General features: G+C 45.2%; 2 protein-coding genes across 16 annotated transcripts in view; one reads left to right on the forward strand and one right to left on the reverse strand.

Moving 5' to 3' along the window:
- Positions 1 to 6,199, reverse strand: part of LOC147030722 (uncharacterized) — a 66,045-nt gene extending 59,846 nt beyond the window's left edge. For 4 of the 10 annotated variants that reach the window (XR_015056485.1, XR_015056489.1, XM_085875065.1 and 1 more), the window contains exons 1-3: positions 5,964 to 6,196; positions 5,578 to 5,785; positions 586 to 740 (exon numbers count right to left, since the gene is read on the reverse strand). Coding sequence is in view for 5 of the 10 variants with exons in the window: in XM_085875065.1 (XP_085731191.1) it covers positions 586 to 740; positions 5,578 to 5,633 (211 nt within the window). In the remaining 5 variants the exon portion in view is untranslated. Of the gene's footprint in view, positions 1 to 585; positions 741 to 5,577; positions 5,786 to 5,958 lie in introns of all 10 variants that reach the window. The other 6 variants (XR_015056486.1, XR_015056488.1, XM_085875067.1 and 3 more) reach the window with 4 other exon arrangements.
- The window catches only part of LOC147030721 (putative serine/threonine-protein kinase MARK-A), a 138,267-nt gene extending 117,110 nt beyond the window's left edge, over positions 1 to 21,157 (forward strand). The window contains exons 2-12 of one of the 6 annotated variants that reach the window (XM_085875024.1): positions 8,614 to 8,700; positions 9,019 to 9,140; positions 9,426 to 9,464; positions 10,023 to 10,071; positions 11,857 to 11,922; positions 12,013 to 12,083; positions 12,220 to 12,276; positions 15,196 to 15,432; positions 16,782 to 16,901; positions 17,075 to 17,186; positions 17,917 to 21,157. In XM_085875024.1, coding sequence (XP_085731150.1) covers positions 9,060 to 9,140; positions 9,426 to 9,464; positions 10,023 to 10,071; positions 11,857 to 11,922; positions 12,013 to 12,083; positions 12,220 to 12,276; positions 15,196 to 15,432; positions 16,782 to 16,901; positions 17,075 to 17,186; positions 17,917 to 17,963 — 879 coding nt within the window. In that variant the 5' untranslated portion in view covers positions 8,614 to 8,700; positions 9,019 to 9,059 and the 3' untranslated portion in view covers positions 17,964 to 21,157. Of the gene's footprint in view, positions 1 to 6,373; positions 7,973 to 8,613; positions 8,701 to 9,018; positions 9,141 to 9,425; positions 9,465 to 10,022; positions 10,076 to 11,856; positions 11,923 to 12,012; positions 12,084 to 12,219; positions 12,277 to 15,195; positions 15,433 to 16,781; positions 16,902 to 17,074; positions 17,187 to 17,916 lie in introns of those variants that run through there. The other 5 variants (XM_085875019.1, XM_085875023.1, XM_085875021.1 and 2 more) reach the window with 5 other exon arrangements.
- Positions 21,158 to 22,255: the final 1,098 nt, after the last annotated feature.

Below are 22,255 nucleotides of genomic sequence, written 5' to 3' on the forward strand. Positions count from 1 at the left end.
TTGTGTCAACGATCGCGTAACGTGCCTCGAACACGTTACTCATTGGTTAGAAATAAGTTTCGGGTACGCTAAACATGACCTCGACGTGTTTCGACTTATGAGTAACTTAAGTTACGTGTGTCGACGTGTGTCAACGATCGCGTTACGTGCCGATAACTTATGCCAGCGTTATGCAGAACGTGTGAGTTTTTCGCTGGCATACGTCGGGAAATTTCAAGCATGGAAAATTTGTCTAACAGCTCGGAGAACTACGACGTATGCCAGCGTACTATGACGCATGCAAACTTACCCATAATGTATTCGACGTGTGCCAGCGTTTTAGCCCAATTCTGCATACGTCAGGCATACGTTGGCTAAATCGTCAAGGGGTGACAGGGCCTTAAGCTGTGTTGACAGGTATAGCTGGCCACAGCGCTGCTCGATTTACAATACAACCAACAGATACACAACTTCCATTTTGCTCTGAGCTGTGAAGAAAATTCAAAGGTAAATGTGACCGCAGCAAGAAACGGAGTGGGGCACTGGAAACGGGGTAGAAAAAGGTGCAATGATAGAAGGTGAGGAGATTGAAGCTGTGGGCAATACCTGGAAGTGACATTTTCAGTTTGAAAACATGATCTTCATGACTTTTTTTTTTTTCATTGTGATGCGGACAGCGTGGGCCCTGCCACTTCTCGAAGTGGTCGGAGCAGCCATGTAGCTTCTGCTTCTTGCAAGCTTGCTCCAGGAATTGCATCCAGCTGCAAACACAAAAAAATGGATCTTCCCTAAAAACACAAGTCGATTCTGTGCTCATTGAAATCTTTTCCCTTTTTAAATTGTCTGAACCTAATGCAGACCAAATGAGTTGGGCCATCGATGAATATTCAACAACAATTAGATCAGAAAACAAATCTTTCTGTGAAAATTCTTGGTTTAATTAATTTGAAAACTCTTTGATTTCCTCTTCATTTCATGTTTTTACTGAAAATTAACCGATGAAAATAAACCCTCTGGGATTTTCATTTCTTTATGAGAAGCAAAGATTAAGTATTAAAAGTGGGTGGTGGATCCTTGTGATAAATGTAGTTTCGACAAAGATAAACTCGAAAAACGTCCGATAAAGATCATCTTTTTTATCATCATATATTGTTTCGGTTGTGGGGTCGATGGAAGAATTTAATGGAGAATTTAGGATTGAATTGGGTTGCTTGGACGGTGACGTGTGGGAGACATGTCAATGTAATTAAGTAAGGAAATTGTGAGCTTCATTAGTACATGTCACCAAATGGGGTGGCGGGGGTGGGGGGGACTTTCAGGAAGGAAGGCAGGAAATTTGAAGGAGGTGTGTTTCGGGTGGATTAATGGGGGTAGAAAAGATTGTGGTTTTGGATGGGGGAAGACATGAGGTGGTGGTGAACAGCTGTTTTGAAGACCTGGAGGGAAGAATGGGATTGAAAGAGTGTGGGAGTGTATTCCAAAGGCGGGGAAAAAGAGGAATGAAAGAGTGAAGGTGAGCAGAGATTTTAAGAGTTTTACCAGAAGGGGGTTGCTGGCATAACTTGAGCGACTTACAGAAATATGGTGGGGGGGGGGAGGGGAACCTATCACAGACAGAGCGGGGGTGGGGGGGGGGAGTGAGACCGGAGAGGAGACGGTAGAAGACAGAAAGACCAATGACCTGCCTGCAGTGAGAGAGTGAGAGGCCCAAAGACTCAGCCTCACCCCAGGAGATACCAATGATCTAAATGCCTTGGTCGTCACAGCGTGAAGCCATGAAAGGTGGGGTTTATGGAAATAAAAGGTGATAATCAGCTCGGGTTTAAAAATAAGCTTCCCCAGAATATGGTTGCCCCCCTGTGACTTTTCCTGATATTTTTTATTTCCAAAACCATGATGGGAAACAAGCAAACGTGCGGAGCAGGCAGAAGGCCCCCCTCCAAGGGTGATGGCGTGCAAACTCACGCCCCCGAGGCTGATGATTGATGCACGTGATGTCAGAAGCCTTGCCTTCCTCAGTTTCGTGCAAGCAGGCCATGCCCCGGAGGCGAACGATGGTTCGGTGTGACGTCGAAGAAGTGGGGTTGGTTGCACATTGTTGGAGAGTGGAGTTCAGGGTAAGCGCACGTACGAGGCAGAGTTGAGTTGAGGGAAGGAACGGATGCAGTCGAAAAATAATGGGGTTTGGGAGATGGCCTGTAAGAACAGGGCTTCATGGCTGCCTTTCCCTCGACGCACGAAGAGGGGGCACGATTCTTGTCCTTGTGTTGAGGAGATTTGTCTCCCATGGTTAAGCAAGACGCTGAACTTTGGTTCTTGGTTGAGTCGTGAGAAACGGACCACGAGCCTCGTGTCTGTGACGGCAATCGATGCATGAAGCAGCTGCACTGGGTCTCTGAGTCTCTGTACCTTTCATTATGTTAAACATCTCTGTCATATCTCCTCGTAACCTCCTGCTTTCTCATGTATAAATCCCTGTCTCCTTCACCCAATCCTCGTGGCTGAGTCTAACTCGGCCAGGAATCAATCTTGTCATCCTTCACTGAACCCTCTCTGTGGCATCAATGTCCTCCCAGAACTGTGGTGACTAGAACTACACACAATATTCTCGATGTGACCCTCACTAAATTCCTGCACAATCTTAACACCACCTCTTTGATTTATAATTGATCCCCCTCTAAATACAACCTAAACCCCTATTTTCTCCACCTGGAGCTGCCTGATTACCTCCCATATATATTACCAGCCCCAGATCCTTCTCCTGTGTGACACAATCCAAAATGACCCCTATTGTCCTGTAATCTCTATTTTCATTGTTCTTTCCCATCCCCAACACCCAGTGCTGGATTAAGGTCTCGTAGGCCAAGGCCCTTGAAATTTCGAAGGCCAAATTCAAGAGTGACCAAAACGACGATTTTGATCATGAAATTAAATCGGAACAGACTGCGGTAAAGGGCGATTTGTCAGACTTTCAAATATACAAGTGCCTGTAAAATCCAATTCGGCTTCGAAATTGAGAAACGAAAGATACAGCAAACAAATTCGTGGAATGTATGAATATTCAAATTCCACCCTGCTGAAACACCTTCTTTCATGCCTTTTGGTTGGCAAACGACGCGATCACTTCGGAGAAATCGATTTGCTTCATCAACTCGGATTCAACATAGAGCAGAGCGAGCGTGGACACGTGCAGCTGCCCCATGGTCGACCGAAGACAATTTTTCACGTGCTTTAGTGTGCTGAAGGAGTGTTCACCCTCGCAGATCGCAGCAAACATCGAACAATATATTTGGAGGGCAACAAAAATATTGGGGAATGTCTGTGTCAAATTTGTTGTGAATAATGTAATTGAGCTTGTCCGATGCATCGATGAACTTGGAGTATTTCAAGCAAAGTTCTCTTTCCTGAACTATGTCCATTACAACGTCAGCAGGGTACGCTGAAACCAGTTTCTCTGCTCTGCGAGAGAGTGTATCATGGTCGAGGCTGTTTGCCGTGGGGATGAATCCAAACAGATCCGTGATTTTCTGATAGCTCTTTCTTCTCCTGTGGATTTTTGTCAAAAGCCGATCGAATATGGAGAAGTACGTCTCAACTCTGAACTTCTCCCTGCCAGATTTTGGGGTTTCTTCTTCCTCGTCATTTTCATCGAACACCTTCTTTCGTCTCTTGACCCGACGATTATCATCAGTGTAAATGATGGATGGTCTCAACCATCTTTTTGGTGCGGTCCTGAAATGCATCAAATCTTTCATCATTTTGAAGCGACTCTATGTATCCATAGAGGGCATCATAATTCTGCTTACCCACCCCGACATCTATTCCAGGTTGTTGGAGACATCTGTTTACTCGATCAATGTTGCCAAGTAGATCAGACCAGACAGAGCAACATGATTGCTGTTTCGGTCAGTTCCATCTTCTCAGCCAATGCTTTGGCTCCCAGTCTCACTGACGGAGTGTCTTTAGGGCGCTTGGCTATCTTCATTAGCGCCTTCTTTACGTCCTTGTTGCTTGCGGAAAACGCTTTACAAGCGTCCACGCGAGCTGACCCCCTCGTATCAGACTCGGACAAACATTTGAGTTTGATGGCACGTTCATTGAGTGACTTATTTAAAATGGCCCATCTTTGGGGAGATGCTGACATAAAGTTATACACGGCTTGAATAAGTCCAAAGTATTTGACGGATTCAAACTGTGCACAGCACATGTACCCACTGAGCCAATGGATTAATTTTACAGATTCTTGCTTGTACGTCTGAATAGACACCAGGCATGTTGCTTGCATTGTCGCAAGACTGCCCTCGACAATCCATGAGATCAATCCCATTGGCTTCCAGTACCTCTTGCGATTTTCCAAACAGATATTCACCATCGTGATGCTCAATGACGATGTACTGCAGAAACCTTTTGACGGCGCTACCATCTTGCATCACATATCAAAATATTACCGTCAACTGATCAATATGCGAAACGGCTGGCGTCAAATCGATGGAAACACCATAATATTTGGCATCTTTTATTTCTCACACGATGGTAGATTAAACTTCTTCGGCCTGTAGTAGCATAAACTCGTCGCATATTGTTGATGACAGGTACGATACATTTCCCTTTCCCTTGTTCCCATACACTTCAAGATGCTGGGCAAGAAATGGATCGAATTTTGAGACTAGTTCAAGACAATCAAGATAGTTTCCATTGTTAGCACAACCCAGCTGCTCAGTCGTGCCCCGAACAGAAGCCCTCTTTCGGCGAGGAACGATATTCCAGAGACAATTCGCTTCAGGACAATGATCCAGTAAGCTTCCTCGTGGAGGGACCGCTGTTCAAATGATGTGTGAATCCTGTCTGTCACCTTCAATTCGAGCGACTTTCTCATTGCGAGAATATGGGCAGTCCCACGCTCGAGACAGGCAGAGGCATTCTTCCAATCATTGAATCCGATTCGAAAATTACTGTGATGGCTTTCGTGATCATTGCCGTCGGGACATAGGAGTTTGTACACGGAGCAGTGAAGTTTACCGTTTGATGGAGAAAACAGCATCCAGTCCCTGTTCACCGTTTCCCCGTTTGTGAGTTTCCGCTGAAAGTGTTCGCGCCGAAAATACCGTGTTTTATCTGGATTCACTCGGGTCGTACACGAGAAATCTACGTTCCTATCTTGGCAGGGAGGATTCTGGATGAAGTTATCCACGAGTTCTGCGGAGAGAGTCCATTCAGCAGGATCAGGATGGAAACTACGAGCCGCAGCACTTGCTGCAGTTGTTCCAATGCTTCTCTCGTTGCTCGATGTGACGGTGTTGGTATCATCAGGTTTCGAAATGTGATCCAGTGCGAGATTACTTGATCCCTCGACATTGACATCAGAAGACTCTGCAAGTGCACATTCCGTTTGGTCATCTCGACTCTGGTGAGGTGAAAAAAATTTCAACATGGATCCAGACAGTGTTTTTGTTTCTGTTTGACGCCTCTTCTTTTTGTCGTGTTTACAAGTTCCACTGTCGTGGTGCCGAATATATCCGTTGGCGATAATCAAAAATAAAAAACGACAAATAAGAGCAAAACGAAGAACTGCAAGTGTCAGGATGCTCGATAACTCACAGGAAGGTAAGAGGGTCCAGGATGTTCACACTCAGCAGGAACGTGACTCCACCCATCAGCCAGACGATGGCGGCGACGCCTGTGATTGGCTGATTGTGATCACGTGGTTCCACGCTCGTTGTGGACGATCACGATCTGGCAGCGTGCCAGCCGCCTTCCCTCACGGTGTGTTCAGCCTTCCTCCACATGTCGAGTCACGTGATTAATACTGAAAAAAAAAAATCTCGGAAATTTTCGTCGGCCAAGGCCCGGGCCTCAGGGGCCGAGTGGTTAATCCGGCCAGGCCAACACCTCACACTCGCTCAGGTTAAATTACATCTGACAATTTATACAAGTATCAATACTTTCGTGTATCTCATCACCATCCCCTCTGAGACCCACCTCACCTCCAAGCTTTGTGTCATCTGTAAATTTGGAAAGCTTCGTCTTTACCCCAATTATAAAACTTCACAACTTATTTATAACTTCACAATTAATGAAGGTTAAATCTTCAAAATGTCGTCTTGTGTCGCGTCTCGATGACTGAAATGCGCGAACTGATCGGCGGGATTGGTCACGTGATCTGGAGAGTCCGACAACACGTCATTCCGTCACGAGGTCATCTTGTTCGTGCGCATGCGCGAACACTTCCTATGTTTCCAAGACGTTGCAAATCACAGAATAAACAAACATTGACACCGTCGGGTAACATAACTTTTACCATGAGCTCGTTTTTTAAATTTAATCTCAACACAAACCTCACTAACTTCGTTTGACGTTCTTCCAATCGAATCATGTTTCAAACGGATTTCTGTGGAAACTCGCCAAGCCACCTGATTGGTCAACTCGAACCACGTGATCAACCAGACAACCGTTATTTTCAAAAACAAAACGAACCTTTTCACGTCGTTTCAGTTTGGTGATTTACAGCTATCGATCAGACTTTGTTCTTTCGCCTTTTGCTGATGTAAAGTGTCTATTAAGAGCAATGGATTCTAATTTTGGACAGAAACATCAGTTGAGCTTTGTCAACAAACCCCCATCTCCATCACGGGTGGAATTGAAGTCGTCTAACAATCCCTCATCTCTATCAAGTCTGTATGTGATGTTGGCTGACAATTGCCCATCTCCATCAAGGAAGGGGTTGAGGTGGTCTAACAATCCCTCATCTCTATCACGGGTGGAATCTTGGTGGTCCAACAATGCCGCATCTCCATCATCTCCATGTGTGAGGTTGTCTTGCAATTCCTCATCTCCATCTCGGGTGGAATCAAGGGCGTCCAACAAACCCTCATCTCAATCACGGGAGGAATTGAGGTGGTCCAACAATCCCCCGTCTCCATCACGGGAGGAATTGAGGTGGTCCAACAATCCCCCGTCTCCATCACGGGAGGAATTGAGGTGCTCCAACAATCCCCCATCTCCATCATGGGAGGAATTGAGGTGGTCCAACAATCCCCCGTCTCCATCACGGGAGGAATTGAGGTGCTCCAACAATCCCCCATCTCCATCATGGGAGGAATTGAGGTGGTCGAACAATCCCTCATCTCTATCAAGTCTGTATGCAATGTTGGCTGACAATTCCCCATCTCCATCATGGGTGGAATTGAGGTGGTCCAACAATCCCTCATCTCTATCAAGTCTGTATGCAATGTTGGCTGACAATTCCCCATCTCCATCATGGGTGGAATTGAGGTGGTCCAACAATCCCCCATCTCCATCCCGGGAGGAATTGAGGTGGTCCAACAATCCCGCATCTCCATCCCGGGAGGAATGGAGGTGGTCCAACAATCCCTCATCTCCATCACGGGAGGAATTGAGGTGCTCCAACAATCCACCGTCTCCATCACGGGAGGAACTGAGGTCGTCTAACGATCGCTCATCTCTATCACGTCTGTATTCTATGTTGGCTGACAATTCCCCATCTCCATCACAGAAGGAATTGAGGTGGTCCAACAATCCCCCATCTCCATCACGGGAGGAATTGAGGTGGTCCAACAATCCCCCATCTCCATCACGGGAGGAATTGAGGTGGTCTAACAATCCCTCATCTCTATCACGTCTGTATGCGATGTTGGCTGACAATTCCCCATCTCCATCATGGGAGGAATTGAGGTGGTCCAACAATCCCCCATTTCCATCACGGGAGGAATTGAGGTGGTCCAACAATCCCCCATCTCCATCATGGGAGGAATTGAGGTGGTCTAACAATCCCTCATCTCGATCACGTCTGTATGCGATGTTGGCTGACAATTCCCCATCTCCATCATGGGAGGAATTGAGGTGGTCCAACAATCTCCCCTCTCAATCACATGTGGAGTTGAGGTGGGAGAGAAATTCTTCATCTCCACTGTCTCCAGAACAGAGTTTGGAACACAGTTCCTCATCTTCCTTGCCTCTGGATATCCCTCTCCAGGTAAGCGAGATGTTAAGTGTTATCTCTTTTAAAGATCACCTGCACTTTCGACCGGTGAGCATATGCGATTCAGCAGTGTCTGTGAGTGCGTGAGTGAGTGTCATTGAGTTCGTCAATTCGTAAACACTTCGGTCACTATCGCTTGAACCAACATTCGATTTTGATGAAACGTGTGGCTTGTTAATGGGGTCTTCGAGGGGTGGGAGGTTTCTCCGAAACGACCCACACAATTTCGATGAAACTGACCACAACCTTCATCACCCATGATGTACCAATTATTGTTCACAACATAAAAATAATCAGGGTCTGAGGGGGGTTTGAGTGCCTGTTGCTCCTTATGCAGGTGAGCTTCGGGACAAGCGGTCCTATTTTTTTGTCATGGAGAAGGGACGTGTTGGTTGATGTTAAAAACCCACTTTATTCCACCGATCAAAATCATGTCCCCTGCAGTTGAGTTCCGAGATGTGAGCAGATCCTCACCTTTTATTTGTAAATTTTCGTTGTGAGGTTTGTGATGAAGTTACTCGATTGGTAAGGTGAAATAACGATACTGAGAAACATCTTGTTTCAAGATCTTGATGTATTCTTTCTCTGATCTTCAAATGAAACATGACGTTTTCTCAATTTGTATTGTTGTTCAGATCGAGAAGTATGACGTCATCAGAAAGCTCGGTGAAGGAGGTCAGGGAGCAGTTTACAAAGCGAGGAACACCTTGTGTGGTGATGAGGTACGGAAAGGTGTCGTGCTTTCAGGGTTGTGGTCAGGGTTCATAAAGGTGAACATGAAAAGGTTTTCCTCTACCTGTACCTCCATCTGTAAATTAATTCATTAAATCTCAATTCGCTCCCTTAAAGTTTCCTCCAACATGTGAAGTTCATGTAAATGAGTGTAAATGTGGTAAAATTCACCTCAATTACCTTGTTTATCCTCTTCGTGCATTTATACACTTGTGTATGCTTGGTGTTGGCTTCATGGTTCACGTGGTGAACTTGGGATCTGAAGCATCCTGAGTTCAAACCCCACTTGGCTGTTGAATTAATAACAGGTGGGGTTGATTCTGCCTGTCATCCTTGTGAGGTCGGCAAAATGAGTGCCAGCTTGCTGGTATCCTGTGTCGGAGTGGCCACCCATCCAGGATTATGCCCAATAGCCAAGGAGACTGCTGAGGTAGAACCAACGCTCTGCACAGAGTATGGTCCCAATGTATGGATGGATGGAAACTCATCTCTTTTTCCCTGAAATCTGAACTTTACCTTTTGCTGATGGAGCCTGATGATGTGATTGGATGTTCCCCTTCTTCCTTTGACAAGTATGTTACCATATTGGTCTGCATGTTTTGTGAAGGTGAGCACGATGCTTGTGAGATGTAAATTGATGTAAATGGTCTGACTGTGCACCTGGAACTGCATCACTAGTTAATGATCAACTTTTACCTCTCTGTTTCTCTTCCAGGTGGCAATTAAAATTTCCTTGAAGAACGACTTTGAGAAAGTGAGTTTATTTCATGCCATTTGGGGTTAGAGTGCAAATCACTGCGAAATGTGACTTGACCTGAAAGGTTCGTTCATGATTTCCACCTGTTGGTCGAAAGTAAACAGATTCACAAAGTAAACAGGTGTTACTGGGACCAATTAAAACGTCATCTTTACCCTCAACATCACAAAAATATAAATAGTTTAACTTCAGTCAGGAATATTCCTGAGAATATGGAATATCATGAAACTTTGTCTCAAGAGAGTATTCAGTCCTGAAATGTATTTATGAGGTTAAAATCTCGGTTTTGGGGACTACCTGGACTCATACATTGTACCCCACATGTCGTCACTTTATTCTCTCTCTCTCTCTCTCTCTCTCTCTCTCTCTCTCTCTCTCTCTCTCTCTCTCTCTCTCTCTCTCTCTCTCTCTCTCTCTCTCTCTCTCTCTCTCTCTCTCTCTCTCTCTCTCTCTCTCTCTCTCTCTCTCTCTCTCTCTCTCTCTCTCTCTTTCTCTTTCTCTTTCTCTTTCTCTTTCTCTTTCTCTTTCTCTTTCTCTTTCTCTCTCTCGTTGCAGTTTTCAAAAGAAGCCTCCATCATTTCTTCCTTGCATCATCCAAACATCAGTCAGTGAGCATTTCATTTTAAATTATAAATTGTTCTTTCATCGTGATGATGTTAAATCAAGATGCTTTGTTTGTATTATTACTGTTATTCACTGAAAAGGTTTGTTTTCCTTCATTTGAATATGGATGGGTTGAGGACCCTGGAAATCTTTCCAAAAAGTAGGCCATCTTGTGCTCGTGGCATGGTCAGATTACCTGCATGGGGTTAACTCTTTCATTCACAATACCTATCGGTGACATGTTCGGACACGGATACAGCAGGGATACAATGGGCCAAATGGTCTTTCAATGTGCGGCATTTTCAGCACGGTGCATCCACTGAACTTCCGAAAGGACCGTCTGGTGAACCCTCACATCGACCTTCTCAACGATAATCCTCTTCAGGAAGTTCAATCATTCAAACTCCTCGGTCTCACAATCAGCAATGATCTTTCTTCGGCAAACCACATTCCAAAGTTGGTCTCCAAGGCCAGCCACTGACTGGGCATCCTACGTCATACAAGGCTGTGAGGGTTAGTACACCTGCCTTGTTACACCTGAACTCCTATTAAACGACAAGACTTTCATCCGCAGCTTGATGGAGCACATACTCTCTCCTTTGGGTTGGCTCCCCAACCTCACACCTTACTCAGGTCAACGCCATGGAAACCAAGACCTTCAGGATCATTGGAATCTTCTTTGTGGGCCGATCACTTTCCTGTCGCAGACAGGGAGGTGGTTTCTCTATCTCTACGGCCGATTTTTTCTGGTCTGATCTTGCAACCTCTGCTCTTTCCGTGCTTCCCCAGCCTTTACCCCTCCACCCAGGGTCTCTGCTGGGCAGGCAAGGTCCACCATCAATCCCCTTCTTGTGAAACTTCCAAAATCCAGGATCACTGCTCATCTCCACTCATTCGTTCCTCTTTCTTCCACCTGTGCAACCAAACACCACATTCTTCCCAATCTTATTCTTCCCTCCAACTCTTCACGACAGCTATTATCACCATTTCAGATGAGCCCCCCCTCCCTCATCCAAAAACATGACAATTTCGATCCCATTTAATGCCCCCCCCCTCCACCTCCTTCCAAATTTACAGTTTTTTTCCGAACTGACATGATGTTTCTGGTTCCATCCTGTCCACCCCATGCGTCCTCCCCACACCCATTGCTTGTCCCAATCTCCCCCTATTTTGTTTTTCAACCCCACTATAAGTGTGTCTGTCTCTCTCGTTCCTTTTGTTCTGTTGTCTCCTGATCTGTTCAGTGTTCTCGCTCTTCCATGAGCCTTGACTCTGGAGATAAAAAATTAATTGTATTCATTTAATGGTGAAACAAAGATGGGGAAACATGAGATTGTGCCTTTTATTTCCCGATATAATGAATGGAAGACAATGTTTGATTCAGAAAATCGATCAGTCAGATACGAGATGGAATAAAGAGTTACCAACTCCATCACACTCCCAGTGATAACAACTTACCCCAACGACTTCACACTCATGATCATGGATGGTGTCCCGGATCTATGGACCCCTGAGATCATCCATTGAATGTACACAAACTACGTTCCCAGCACGAGGAATGTTCAGATCACCCTTTATGTGGAACTTCGTGCTGAGTAGAAGTGGGTAGCTCTCCACAGTTAAACTACATCAGTCATGTGACGGAAAGCCAGACAAAGGCCTCACCGTGTCACATTTGAACCTCCTCTTCACTCAACAGATGAAGTTATCATAATGAGGATTTGTTTTTATTTCTGCATTTTAGTTCTGATGATTCTTTCTCCTGCACTCTGTCATCCCCATGTAGTTCAAGTTTATGACATTAACAAGACCGAGGAGATGATGTTCATGGTCCTGGAACTCGCACATGGTGGTATGTTTTTAATCAATCTTCTGTTCCGAAGGTGTGTACCTGTGATCAAATGTGATCATTTCACTCACTCATGGCAACTTATCCACACAGGTAGTCTGTTGGATTATCGGCAACATCATGCACCAATGACAGAGGAGAAGATACGTCCCATCATTTTCCAGGTGAGCTGAGCCTGTACTGACGTCATTCTTCATGATGTTCAACGTGTGGTTTAAAATCAGGATTTTTCAAATGAACAACATTTGTTGGAAACTCCAATTTGCATAACGACCCGTTAATTCAGTGCTTTCCTTCCAGGCGGCGTCTGCACTCAGTTACATCCATAGCAACAACATCATGCACGGGGACATCAAGGTAAAACAAATCTGAACATAAAAACCTCATGATGATGTTGTCATCGCGGGACATCAGTGAAACACTATCACAGAAGGGAGAGGTTTTTCTTTGGGGAAACAGGAAAATGTGTTGGAAATGAAGGAAAGTTTTTGTGGAATTGTCTCATTTGAACTGATTTGAATGAAGATGAACAAAACAAGGAGACTGAGCACCCTCAGAGACCTTGTTGACCTTGGTACACATTGATAGCAATTCACTAGTCAAGCTCATAGTTAGTGTAACAAGGATCGGTGAAACCTCGTGCAGCGTTGAAATCAGATGATGTCAGGGGGTGAAGATACTTCCACATGTTACAGGTGAGTTCAGGTTACATCATTGCGTGAAGATACCTCCACATGGTGCGGGTGAATTCAGGTAACAACAGAAGGTGAACAGACTTACACATGTTACAGGTGAATTCAGGCAACATCAGTGGGTGAAGATACTTTCACATGTTGCAGGTGAATTCAGGTAACAACAGTCGGTGAAGATACTTTCACATGTTACAGGTGAATTCAGGTGATGTCAGTCAGTGAAGATACTTACACTTGTTTCGGAAAGATCACAAATTGGTTGTTGATTGAGGGCTGGAGCAACAAGCAGTGCGAGGCAGAAATGGGAAACACGAATAACAATGAAGGGTGTATTTGTCGGGATGTTGTTTCGAGATCGAAGGTGATGTTAACGTATTAAACGCAGGAACCCAGTGAGTTCTCACCTCATTTGGGCGATTTTAGAAAGGAGGCCAACTACCAATATATCAGCTTGTCTTCTCTTTCGTGGAAGAGAGATTATGTGATTGATCCAGATCTTGTTCAGATTCCCGAAAGGTGAACATGCTTTTCCAATGTGTACCTTGTTTCCCTCCTCACCCCAAATCACAATGCCAAATATGGAAATCATTTCACATTTTTCAGGGTCTTTTCTCCAACTTTTATTTTTGGAGAATTTGCCCATGACCCAAAACACGTGATCTTGATCTTATCATCACTCATGTTTAGCCCGGTGTTGAGTGCCAATAAATTGAGATTATCAGTTTCAGCTGTTACTGGCTGTGGTTCACATTTGGTTGGTTGTTTGCATTTTACAAAGTCGAGGCTCATGAAAAAGCTGTTACAAGAATGCTGAATGGATCAGGACACAACAGAACAAAATCAACAGTTGAGAAGGGGGGTGGGACACCAACAGCAGAGTTGAAGGCCAGTATCGAGGCAGATTGGATGGACAAGCAATGGATGTGGGGAGAAATGAGGTGGAGAAGAGGATGCATGTGTTGGACAAGATGGATACCAGAAGGAAACTCTGAGGAGGGAAATCGGGAATTTGGAAGGAGGAGGGATTAGGGTGGGGTGGAGTGTGGTGCAGTGTGAGTGTTAGCAAGGGTAGAAAAGATCACGGTTTTCGATGGGGGATGATCTGAGATGGTGTTGAACGGCTGTTTGAAGACGTGGAGGGAATTATGAGATTTAAGAGAATGTGGCAGTTGGTTCCACAAGTGGGAAGAAAGAGGAACGAATGAGTGGAACTGAGCAGTGATCCTGCATTCTGGGAGTTTCACCAGATGGGGATCAATGGTGGACCGCGTGTGTCCAGCAGAAACATGGGGGGGGGCGTTGTGGAGAGGGGAAGGGGACAAAGCAGAGGATGCAAGACCAGAAAGGAGGTGGTGGAAGACAAATAGACCAGCAACCTGTCTGCGTTGACAACGTGACAGGCACATAGACTCAACTTCATCACGGGAGATTGCAATGATCTTGAAGGCCTTGGTTTCCACGGCGTCAAGCTCAACAAGATGTGGAGCTGTGGAACCAGCCCAAAGAGGAGAGCAGTACTGCCTCAACTTGTGGATGAAGGCCTTGTAGTTTGATAGGAGTTCAGGTGTGCCAAGTTCGGACTTTGCACGACGGACGATGCCCAGCCAACAGTCAAATGAGTTTTGCCCAAGAGAGATCGTGGCTGACAGGGAGACCCAGCAGTTTGAATGAATGAACTTCCCCAAGTGGATTGGGAAGAAAATCGATGTGGGGTTTGTCAGACGATCCTTTCGGAGAGAGATCGAGAGTGAGAGTGTGAGATTTGTCTGGATTGAAAGACATACTCCAAGAGTTTATACTGCATCAAGGTGGCAACATGTCCAAGGTGGAGTGACCTGGTCTGAATCCAGATTGGTGATATGAGATGAGGTTGTTCGAGAAAAGAAATGATTTCACATCAAATGTGGTGATGGATTCAATGACCTTGCTGATGATTGAAATTCAGCTGACAGATCTGGAGTTGAGGGGAAACTGCAAATCTCGATCTGTTGAGGGAGTGTTGTTCCACCAACAAGTACCCCATGATTGTTTACACAGTGAACTTTTCATGATCAAGTCCGTGACAATCAGAACAGGAAGGGTGATAGAATACAGCCTTGTGTAACTCCTGTGGATATATCAAAAAGGTCGATCGGTCCATTTTCAGTTTCCACACACGACATGGAATTGTGATCCGTGCTTTCATCATGTCCATCATTTTCTCTCTGATGCCGTATCACCTCACGATCTCATGAGGTATTTTATTGATGTGATTGTAAAATGTTAATTCTCGTACGTACAATAAGTAGATTTTTTGTTGAAACGTTCATCCTTGTATTTGTCCCACTCAATGTACTTCAACTATTTTGAAATGGATCAGCTGATGAGATGCTGAAAAGGTTCATTGATCACGTGGTGTGGCTGTTTGCTGTTACGGTGATGATCCATGTTTTGTTAAATACATTTCATGTTGTTTCAAGTAAATGAAGATCGTCCTTTTCATCGGAATAGGGACATGAGTTGTGTAAAGCACACGTAACATTACCTGGTGAAAATGATAACTTATCTTCCACGCTTCCATTTTACTCTTCCATCCATCCAACAGCTCGCAAACATCTTGTACAACGACCTCGGAGTCCTTAAGGTCGCCGACTTTGGCCTTTCATGTGTGTTTGAACCTGGAGCAGTCGTGTTTGGGATAAGGGGAACACCTGGCTACATGGCCCCAGAGCTGCACTGCCCCGAGGGCTACAATGGTCCTGCGGTCGACGTGTGGGCTCTTGGGGTTGTCCTGCACTTGTTGATAGACCGATATTTCCCATACTCGTGGGAGACGATCAAGGTGAGTGTTCCCTCCTTACAATCGACCGAACCTTCGTGACGATCTTCGTGTTCATGATCGATGTGAATGTCGATGCAGTGTTCTTTCATAGATATGAGTATCTTCATCAGATTTCACATCAACACAGACCAGAGAAATCATGAACAAGGTTGAAAGAAGAAAAATGTTTCTTGTTTTCAGAAACAATCATTTCACGGGATCACATCATTGCCATCGTCAGACAGTCGGGTTGTACATTTTGTTCACTGCTTGGTTTTTCTCATCCTTGGCAAAGTAAGAATGTAAAAATGATTAAAATAATTACAATTTCCATCAACAATATGAATTTTGGAGTGAATAGGCTCAAATCATTGTGGTTGGATTGTCCAAGAGGTCGTTGGTTCGAATCCAACAATGGCCCAGTCACACCGAAGACTAAAACCTCAGACATGTTGCTTCTTTGCCTTACGATCAACACTTGAAGGATAAAGCTGCGACAGACCCGATGTATTGGTAGCGATGGGAGGTGGGGGATCGTATTTATCCCTTATTGCCCCTTCTGTCTGCGGAGAGAAAAGTGAGGTCACAAGATGGCGTCGCTGGGACCCGTTGTGCATTGGACTGTAGTCAAGTCCAATGTTGTCTCATGTTTGTGTCTGCAAGTATGCACAGAATATGTGTGACTGCTTCTCCATGAGCCTTCAGATTCAGATTTGGATGTGCCAAACCCTCTTACAGTGTCAGTGATGGCGAAGCAGTTTTTTGGCTTGGGTAAAATTGGGTGGTTTGCCATTGCCTTGCCAGACAGAGTTCGGGCACGAATTTGTTATACCTTCATGGTGCCGGTGACAGCTCGCCTACTCTTCACGAAGGACACCGTGAGGTGTTTAACGTTCACCAACTAATGTCGGCAGACGGGACACCCAGTTTCCTTCCACCCGAGGGAGGGTACACACATTGATGAATCACTGTGCTTGTGAAACACCAGGGTGACAGTTTATATTTGGTTCCGTGGGTTTGGATTCAAAGCCAGGCGAAACGGCTTCAAGGCAAGTGGGCAAACCTCTCGGCCACCCTGTGAGACCCCATCATCCTGAGACGACGTAATAAAAACTCTTGATATAAAGTTTGGATTGTAAAACACAGAACGTATCCTTTGAGTTCACTTTGAGATGAAAGTGTTGTGTACGCCTGCTTGGTGAAAATGTTGTGGGCACCTGCTTGGTGAACGTGTTGTGTGCACCTGCTTGGTGAAAATGTTGTGGGCACCTGCTTGGTGAAAATGTTGTGGGCACCTGCTTGGTGAACGTGTTGTGTGCACCTGCTTTGGTGAATGAATCAGTGAATTTTACAGATCCGTCTCTTTACAGGACGTCGGATGCAAGAATCGGCCGTTTCACTACAAACCTCCCTCTTCTGCTGGGTCCCAGTGCGCTGAGCTCTTAAAATCCATGCTCTGTGTCGATCCAACAAAGAGGATCTCAATGAAGGTGTGTGATAACGAAGCAGCTTCTACTTTGGATATTTTATTTGATTTACCAAAAGTTCGAGCAGGACTGTGGAAGTTCACTATTGTGGGACTGAGTGGTTCTTGGCCAAATGAGATGGCGTGTGATGGTAATTACTCAAGATTCTGGATGGACCGAGTTGTTTTACCTTGAAGGAGATCCTCGTGCATCCATGGATAAACAAGAGGACACCTGATGTGAAGAAACGTTCCCGTGACTCCGGAAGCACGGATGCAAGACCAGCCAAACGTCTGTGCACATCTAAAGGTACTGGTTCTCTGCTGGACTGTGGTTCTGCTGTTTAACATCTACTGATTCTCGTGAACCTCATGAGCCAGTTCCTGTTTTCCAATCCAATTGCATTATTTATTCTGCTCATTATTCATGGATCAACAATAATTTGGCCTGGGCTTGGCCACGTGGTGTGCATCATTCCCCTTACGATGATGGAGCAATTTTCGAGTCACCTCAGTCTCAAAACATCAGCAGTTGGATTGGGCCGACTAATGATGGGCCAGGATGAAGCCTGTGCATTTCATTTTGTCTGCGATGGAGTTGTAAGGCCGACTTTCCTTTTGCTTTGGCATCTGCTTTCCCTGTCAACAATGGCGTGAACTGTGGGGAGTGCAAGTTTGGGCAATTATGGGATGTCAAATCTGAAGCAATTGGGCCATCCCGTGGGAACCAAGAACTCACCCTAAACTTGTACTTGATCACCACTGCCTTCCTTATTTTTCGTTTTTCACCTGCATTCTTTCAGGGTTTCTCAATTACCAACATCATGACTGAAGTAACTGTGACTTCCTGTTCAACTTGAGTGTTAAACATCCTCAATTGATACTGACCATGATTTGGTGTTTGGTGTTTGATCCAATTGGTGTTTGTGTGTGGATTGCTGCCTTGATTTATATTTCTTGGACCTGTTTTTGTCGGATGCCCTTCGTGTCACACATTGGTCCCACCGGATGGATGGTTTTTCGACTCGGTTTCATCGTAGGACATTCCAATGATGTGGAAAGACTTGGCGTCCTCAGCAAGGAGTGAGGCAGGGGTACCAGCCCAGACACGAGAGCAGTACTCCATCAAGCTGCAGTTGAAGGCTTTGCCATTTGTTAAAAGTTGAACAGGAGCAAAAAGAGAGAGCTCGGATCATCATTACGGAGAAATGCCAACAATTGCAACGGTGGGTAAAATTAGTGACTGAAAACCATCTTCGTGAGAATGTTGAAAAGTAAAAGCAATTGTTGAAATATTACGGTCATGAATGTTCCTCCTTGACACCATGCATGTCTGAATTTCTCGCCCACCTCCCCCCTTCCATTGAGAGCCAAGTTCACAGTTTCCGGGCCTTCTGCAATAAAAAGGCCAATACAAGGACATCGAGCCAAGTTCACAGTTTCCGGGCCTTCTGCAATAAAAAGGCCAATACAAGGACATCGAGCCAACTTCACAGTTTCTGGGCCTTCTGCAATAAAAAGGCCAAGACAAGGACATCGAGCCAAGTTCACAGTTTCCGGGCCTTCTGCAATAAAAAGGCCAATACAAGGACGTCGAGCCAAGTTCACAGTTTCTGGGCCTTCTGCAATAAAAAGGCCAAGACAAGGACATCGAGCCAAGTTCACAGTTTCCGGGCCTTCTGCAATAAAAAGGCCAATACAAGGACGTCGAGCCAAGTTCACAGTTTCCGGGCCTTCTGCAATAAAAAGGCCAATACAAGGACATCGAGCCAAGTTCACAGTTTCCGGGCCTTCTGCAATAAAAAGGCCAATCCAAGGACATCAAGCCAAGTTCACAGTTTCCGGGCCTTCTGCAATAAAAAGGCCAATACAAGGACATCGAGCCAAGTTCACAGTTTCCCGGCCTTCTGCAATAAAAAGGCCAATACAAGGACATCGAGCCAAGTTCACAGTTTCCCGGCCTTCTGCAATAAAAAGGCCAATACAAGGACATCGAGCCAAGTTCACAGTTTCTGGGCCTTCTGCAATAAAAAGGCCAATACAAGGACATCGAGCCAACTTCACAGTTTCTGGGCCTTCTGCAATAAAAAGGCCAATACAAGGACATCGAGCCAAGTTCACAGTTTCCAGGCCTTCTGCAATAAAAAGGCCAAGACAAGGACATCGAGCCAAGTTCACAGTTTCCGGGCCTTCTGCAATAAAAAGGCCAATAAAAGGACGTCGAAGACTCACCATTGCTGCAAGACGACCCATGCTTTTTGTTCATGGAAGTGGGCCACGTGGACCAAGAAGAATCCCACATTCTGCAGCCACGTGGTCCCACCACCAATATGTTGCAATTCACCGCAAAGCGAAGACCATCATTCCTTTTGTTCATTCAAGTGGGCCACATGGACCAAGAAGACTTCCACGTTGAGTGGCCACGTGGTCTCACCAATATGTTGCCATTGACGGTGAAGTGAATATTACCGTTCCTATTATTCAAATGTGGGCCACATGGGTCGAAGGACTCACGTCGTGTTGAGTGGCCATGTGGTCCCAGTGTAAGTCTTTGAACCCTTCAAACTGAGGAGTGCTGTCAAGCTTTCCGGCAGGTGTTGATGTCAGACTGTGGGGAGCCACTAAAAATAACTCTGCACTTTAAATGAGCAGAAGAGTGCCCACCTGGTCAACTCAACTTTTTCTCCACAAATGTACAGAATCCGAATGTGAAGTGTAAGTGATGTTTCAGGTAGAATTGCAAGCCAGAGTTTCGCAACGCATTAGTTTTTCTTTTTTTTCAGCATAGGAATGCGATTGTAAACAAAAACAGGGTGAGAGGAGGGGGAGTTGTGTAAAATAAGGGGGAAGAAAGAGCGGGAGAAAAAGAGGAATGGAGGAGGCTTAAACAGCCTCGGAAGAGGTTGAATGGAGAGGTGGGGGTCGTAGGACGGATGTGGGCCGAGGTTGGACTTCGTGCACCCCCCCGAGGGAAAGGAAGCACACACACATAGATATTAGTTATTTATTTATTATTCTGTTTCGAGGAAACAAAATCGTATCATTGTGATCAATATGCGTTGTGTGTGTGTAAGCAGCATAAGTGTCTGTTCCTTTTCCCTCTTTCGATCTACCTCACTATGTCTATCTTTCTATCCCTTTCATTTAACACCATTCTCTTCCATTACTCACCAGTCACGTTCATTGCTCGCCTGCTCACAAACCCTTTCACTCATTTGCTCACATGGAAGCAGAATAATGGCGATGCCCGGCGTAAGTAGAGACAGAAGTCGCTTAGGTAGAGATTGTTTCGACCCCTTCATGCACCCGCCCCTTCGCGAGACATCAATGCAACACCGCAAGGCCAATGGAAAACAGCCACTGAGGGGTAGGGGCGGGGTACAAACCCAGATCGGTGGCAAAATCTCTCGCCTCCACAAATGCCCGAGACAGATCAGAGTTTTGAGAGTCTGTTCCCAGAGATATTTTCCACTTTTCGTTTTATTCCACCAGAGCAGATTTTCGAAACCTCACACCAATTTCTCTCCCATGTCACGTCTTCATTTCCACATAATTTTACTCATATCGCCCCAGTGCCGTATTTTCCAGCACTGCCTTCCAAACATCAAAGCCTGCCAATATTTACATGGAACGAGCTGTCCTGATAGTCCTGGGGCTGAGGGGGGTCCTGTGTGCAATCATATGTCCCCTAATTTTGACTCTTGATCCTTGGATGGGACTCCTTGGAGATTGAAAAAAACTTGGGTGGACATTCCAGATGTGGGTCAGAAAGGTGTAATTCAAGATGGCCGCTGCGTCATTATAACCAGTATAACTCCATGTGGAATTGTCCTCGAGTGATAAATTTCATGTCTTTACCGAGGTTTTTGTGGTCAAGGAATCCATTAAAATCATTTGCAGGGTTAAAAAAAGTACGGGATAACGGTGAAATCCAAAATGGCCACCAATATGGCCTCCGTGCCCTTTCATCTCACCTGTAATGGTTCAGAATTGAGCTCGAAGAATAAATTGTGTTTCAATATGGGTTTTAGGGGTCAAGCATTTCACTCAGACCAATCAATTTGCAGAAGCAACAATGGATAATCGTTAATTCCAGTACAGGGGCTCTAATTGACCAGGACACAGGTCCCCTACAAGGATCAAGAGTCGAAATTAGGGGACAAATGATTGCACACAGGACCCCCCTCAGGACTATACGTAGAAGAAATAAGAAACGTGTTTTACATTGAATGAGACTTTAGTAACATTTAAATTTATACCAATAAATCCTGAGCACCGTTATTTACCATGCACAATGCAGTACACATTATTCATGAATCCAAAACTGTTTAAATAACTCGATCAGTTTGGTATACAGTGGGCATCAAACCTCCGACTATTACGTTGCTTAGAATTTGCACAAACCGCACCGACTTCGTTGGAATAACCCCGTTAGGGTTTTTGCATTGGCTGCTCTGATTGTTTGCCTGGCATTTACAGAATATGCAGCATCGAACTTTTCTTTGTCCACAAGGACAGAAGCGAGTGGCACATTTCACACAGTTACATTTTAAAGCTACTTCTTCAGGCAAATTACGATGGTCTTTCATTGGTACGAGACATTCGTTTTCCATCATAAACCCATAGTCTTGAGGGTTTAGCGAAAAATCTCCGAAACAGTTGATTTGCACATTGGTCATATAGAATGCCCTATGAATATGACCTTACGTAGCATAGCTGGTTGGGGGAAGGTCAATGATTGTCATCGACTTTCTTGTGATGGTACATGTTGTGACGTAAACAATCCATCGATTCAATGCCATGATTTCCTCCTTTCAACACTTGGACCAGGTATTTCTCGGCATTGTGCACACAGGCCTGCACATTTCTCTGTGCCCTTCCAAAGTCCTTTAGGTACAGAACAGGTTCTGCATTGATACCAGCAGCTTTCGTGCCAAATTTGCTAGTAATGTCACAGCCAGTTAGTGCATGCATCGCGGGAAGGACTTCACACATTGGTCTTCCAACCTTGTCAGCCATTACATGTAGAGGGATAAATCTTGTCCTGTCTCCAACTCCCCCTCTGAGCCAAAGTTCACGGAGTCTATTTGCTGTGAAAATATGATAGAAATACATTGCAACTACGAACACATCAGTATCGCTCGAGAGAATTACAATCCGTGTGCAATTACTTCTGACGGCATGAAGAGCATGTGGGATGAGACGGATATCAGCCTCTTCATGGTCCGAGTCCAGTTCTGGGTGTTGGCTTACTATCCCATTCCTGATCGACTGGGTTTGTGTTGAGGTTTCGTCTCCCACTATCCGACTCACTACAATGTGAACATCTACGGATTGTGCAGTAAAGTGGCCAATCAGCCATACTTTCATGAGCTGTTC

The sequence above is a fragment of the Eptatretus burgeri genome, chromosome 3 (assembly GCF_056783735.1).
Source record: "Eptatretus burgeri isolate ZD-2024b chromosome 3, Ebu_testis_v1, whole genome shotgun sequence".
In the NCBI taxonomy this organism is placed as follows: Eukaryota; Metazoa; Chordata; class Myxini; order Myxiniformes; family Myxinidae; genus Eptatretus; species Eptatretus burgeri.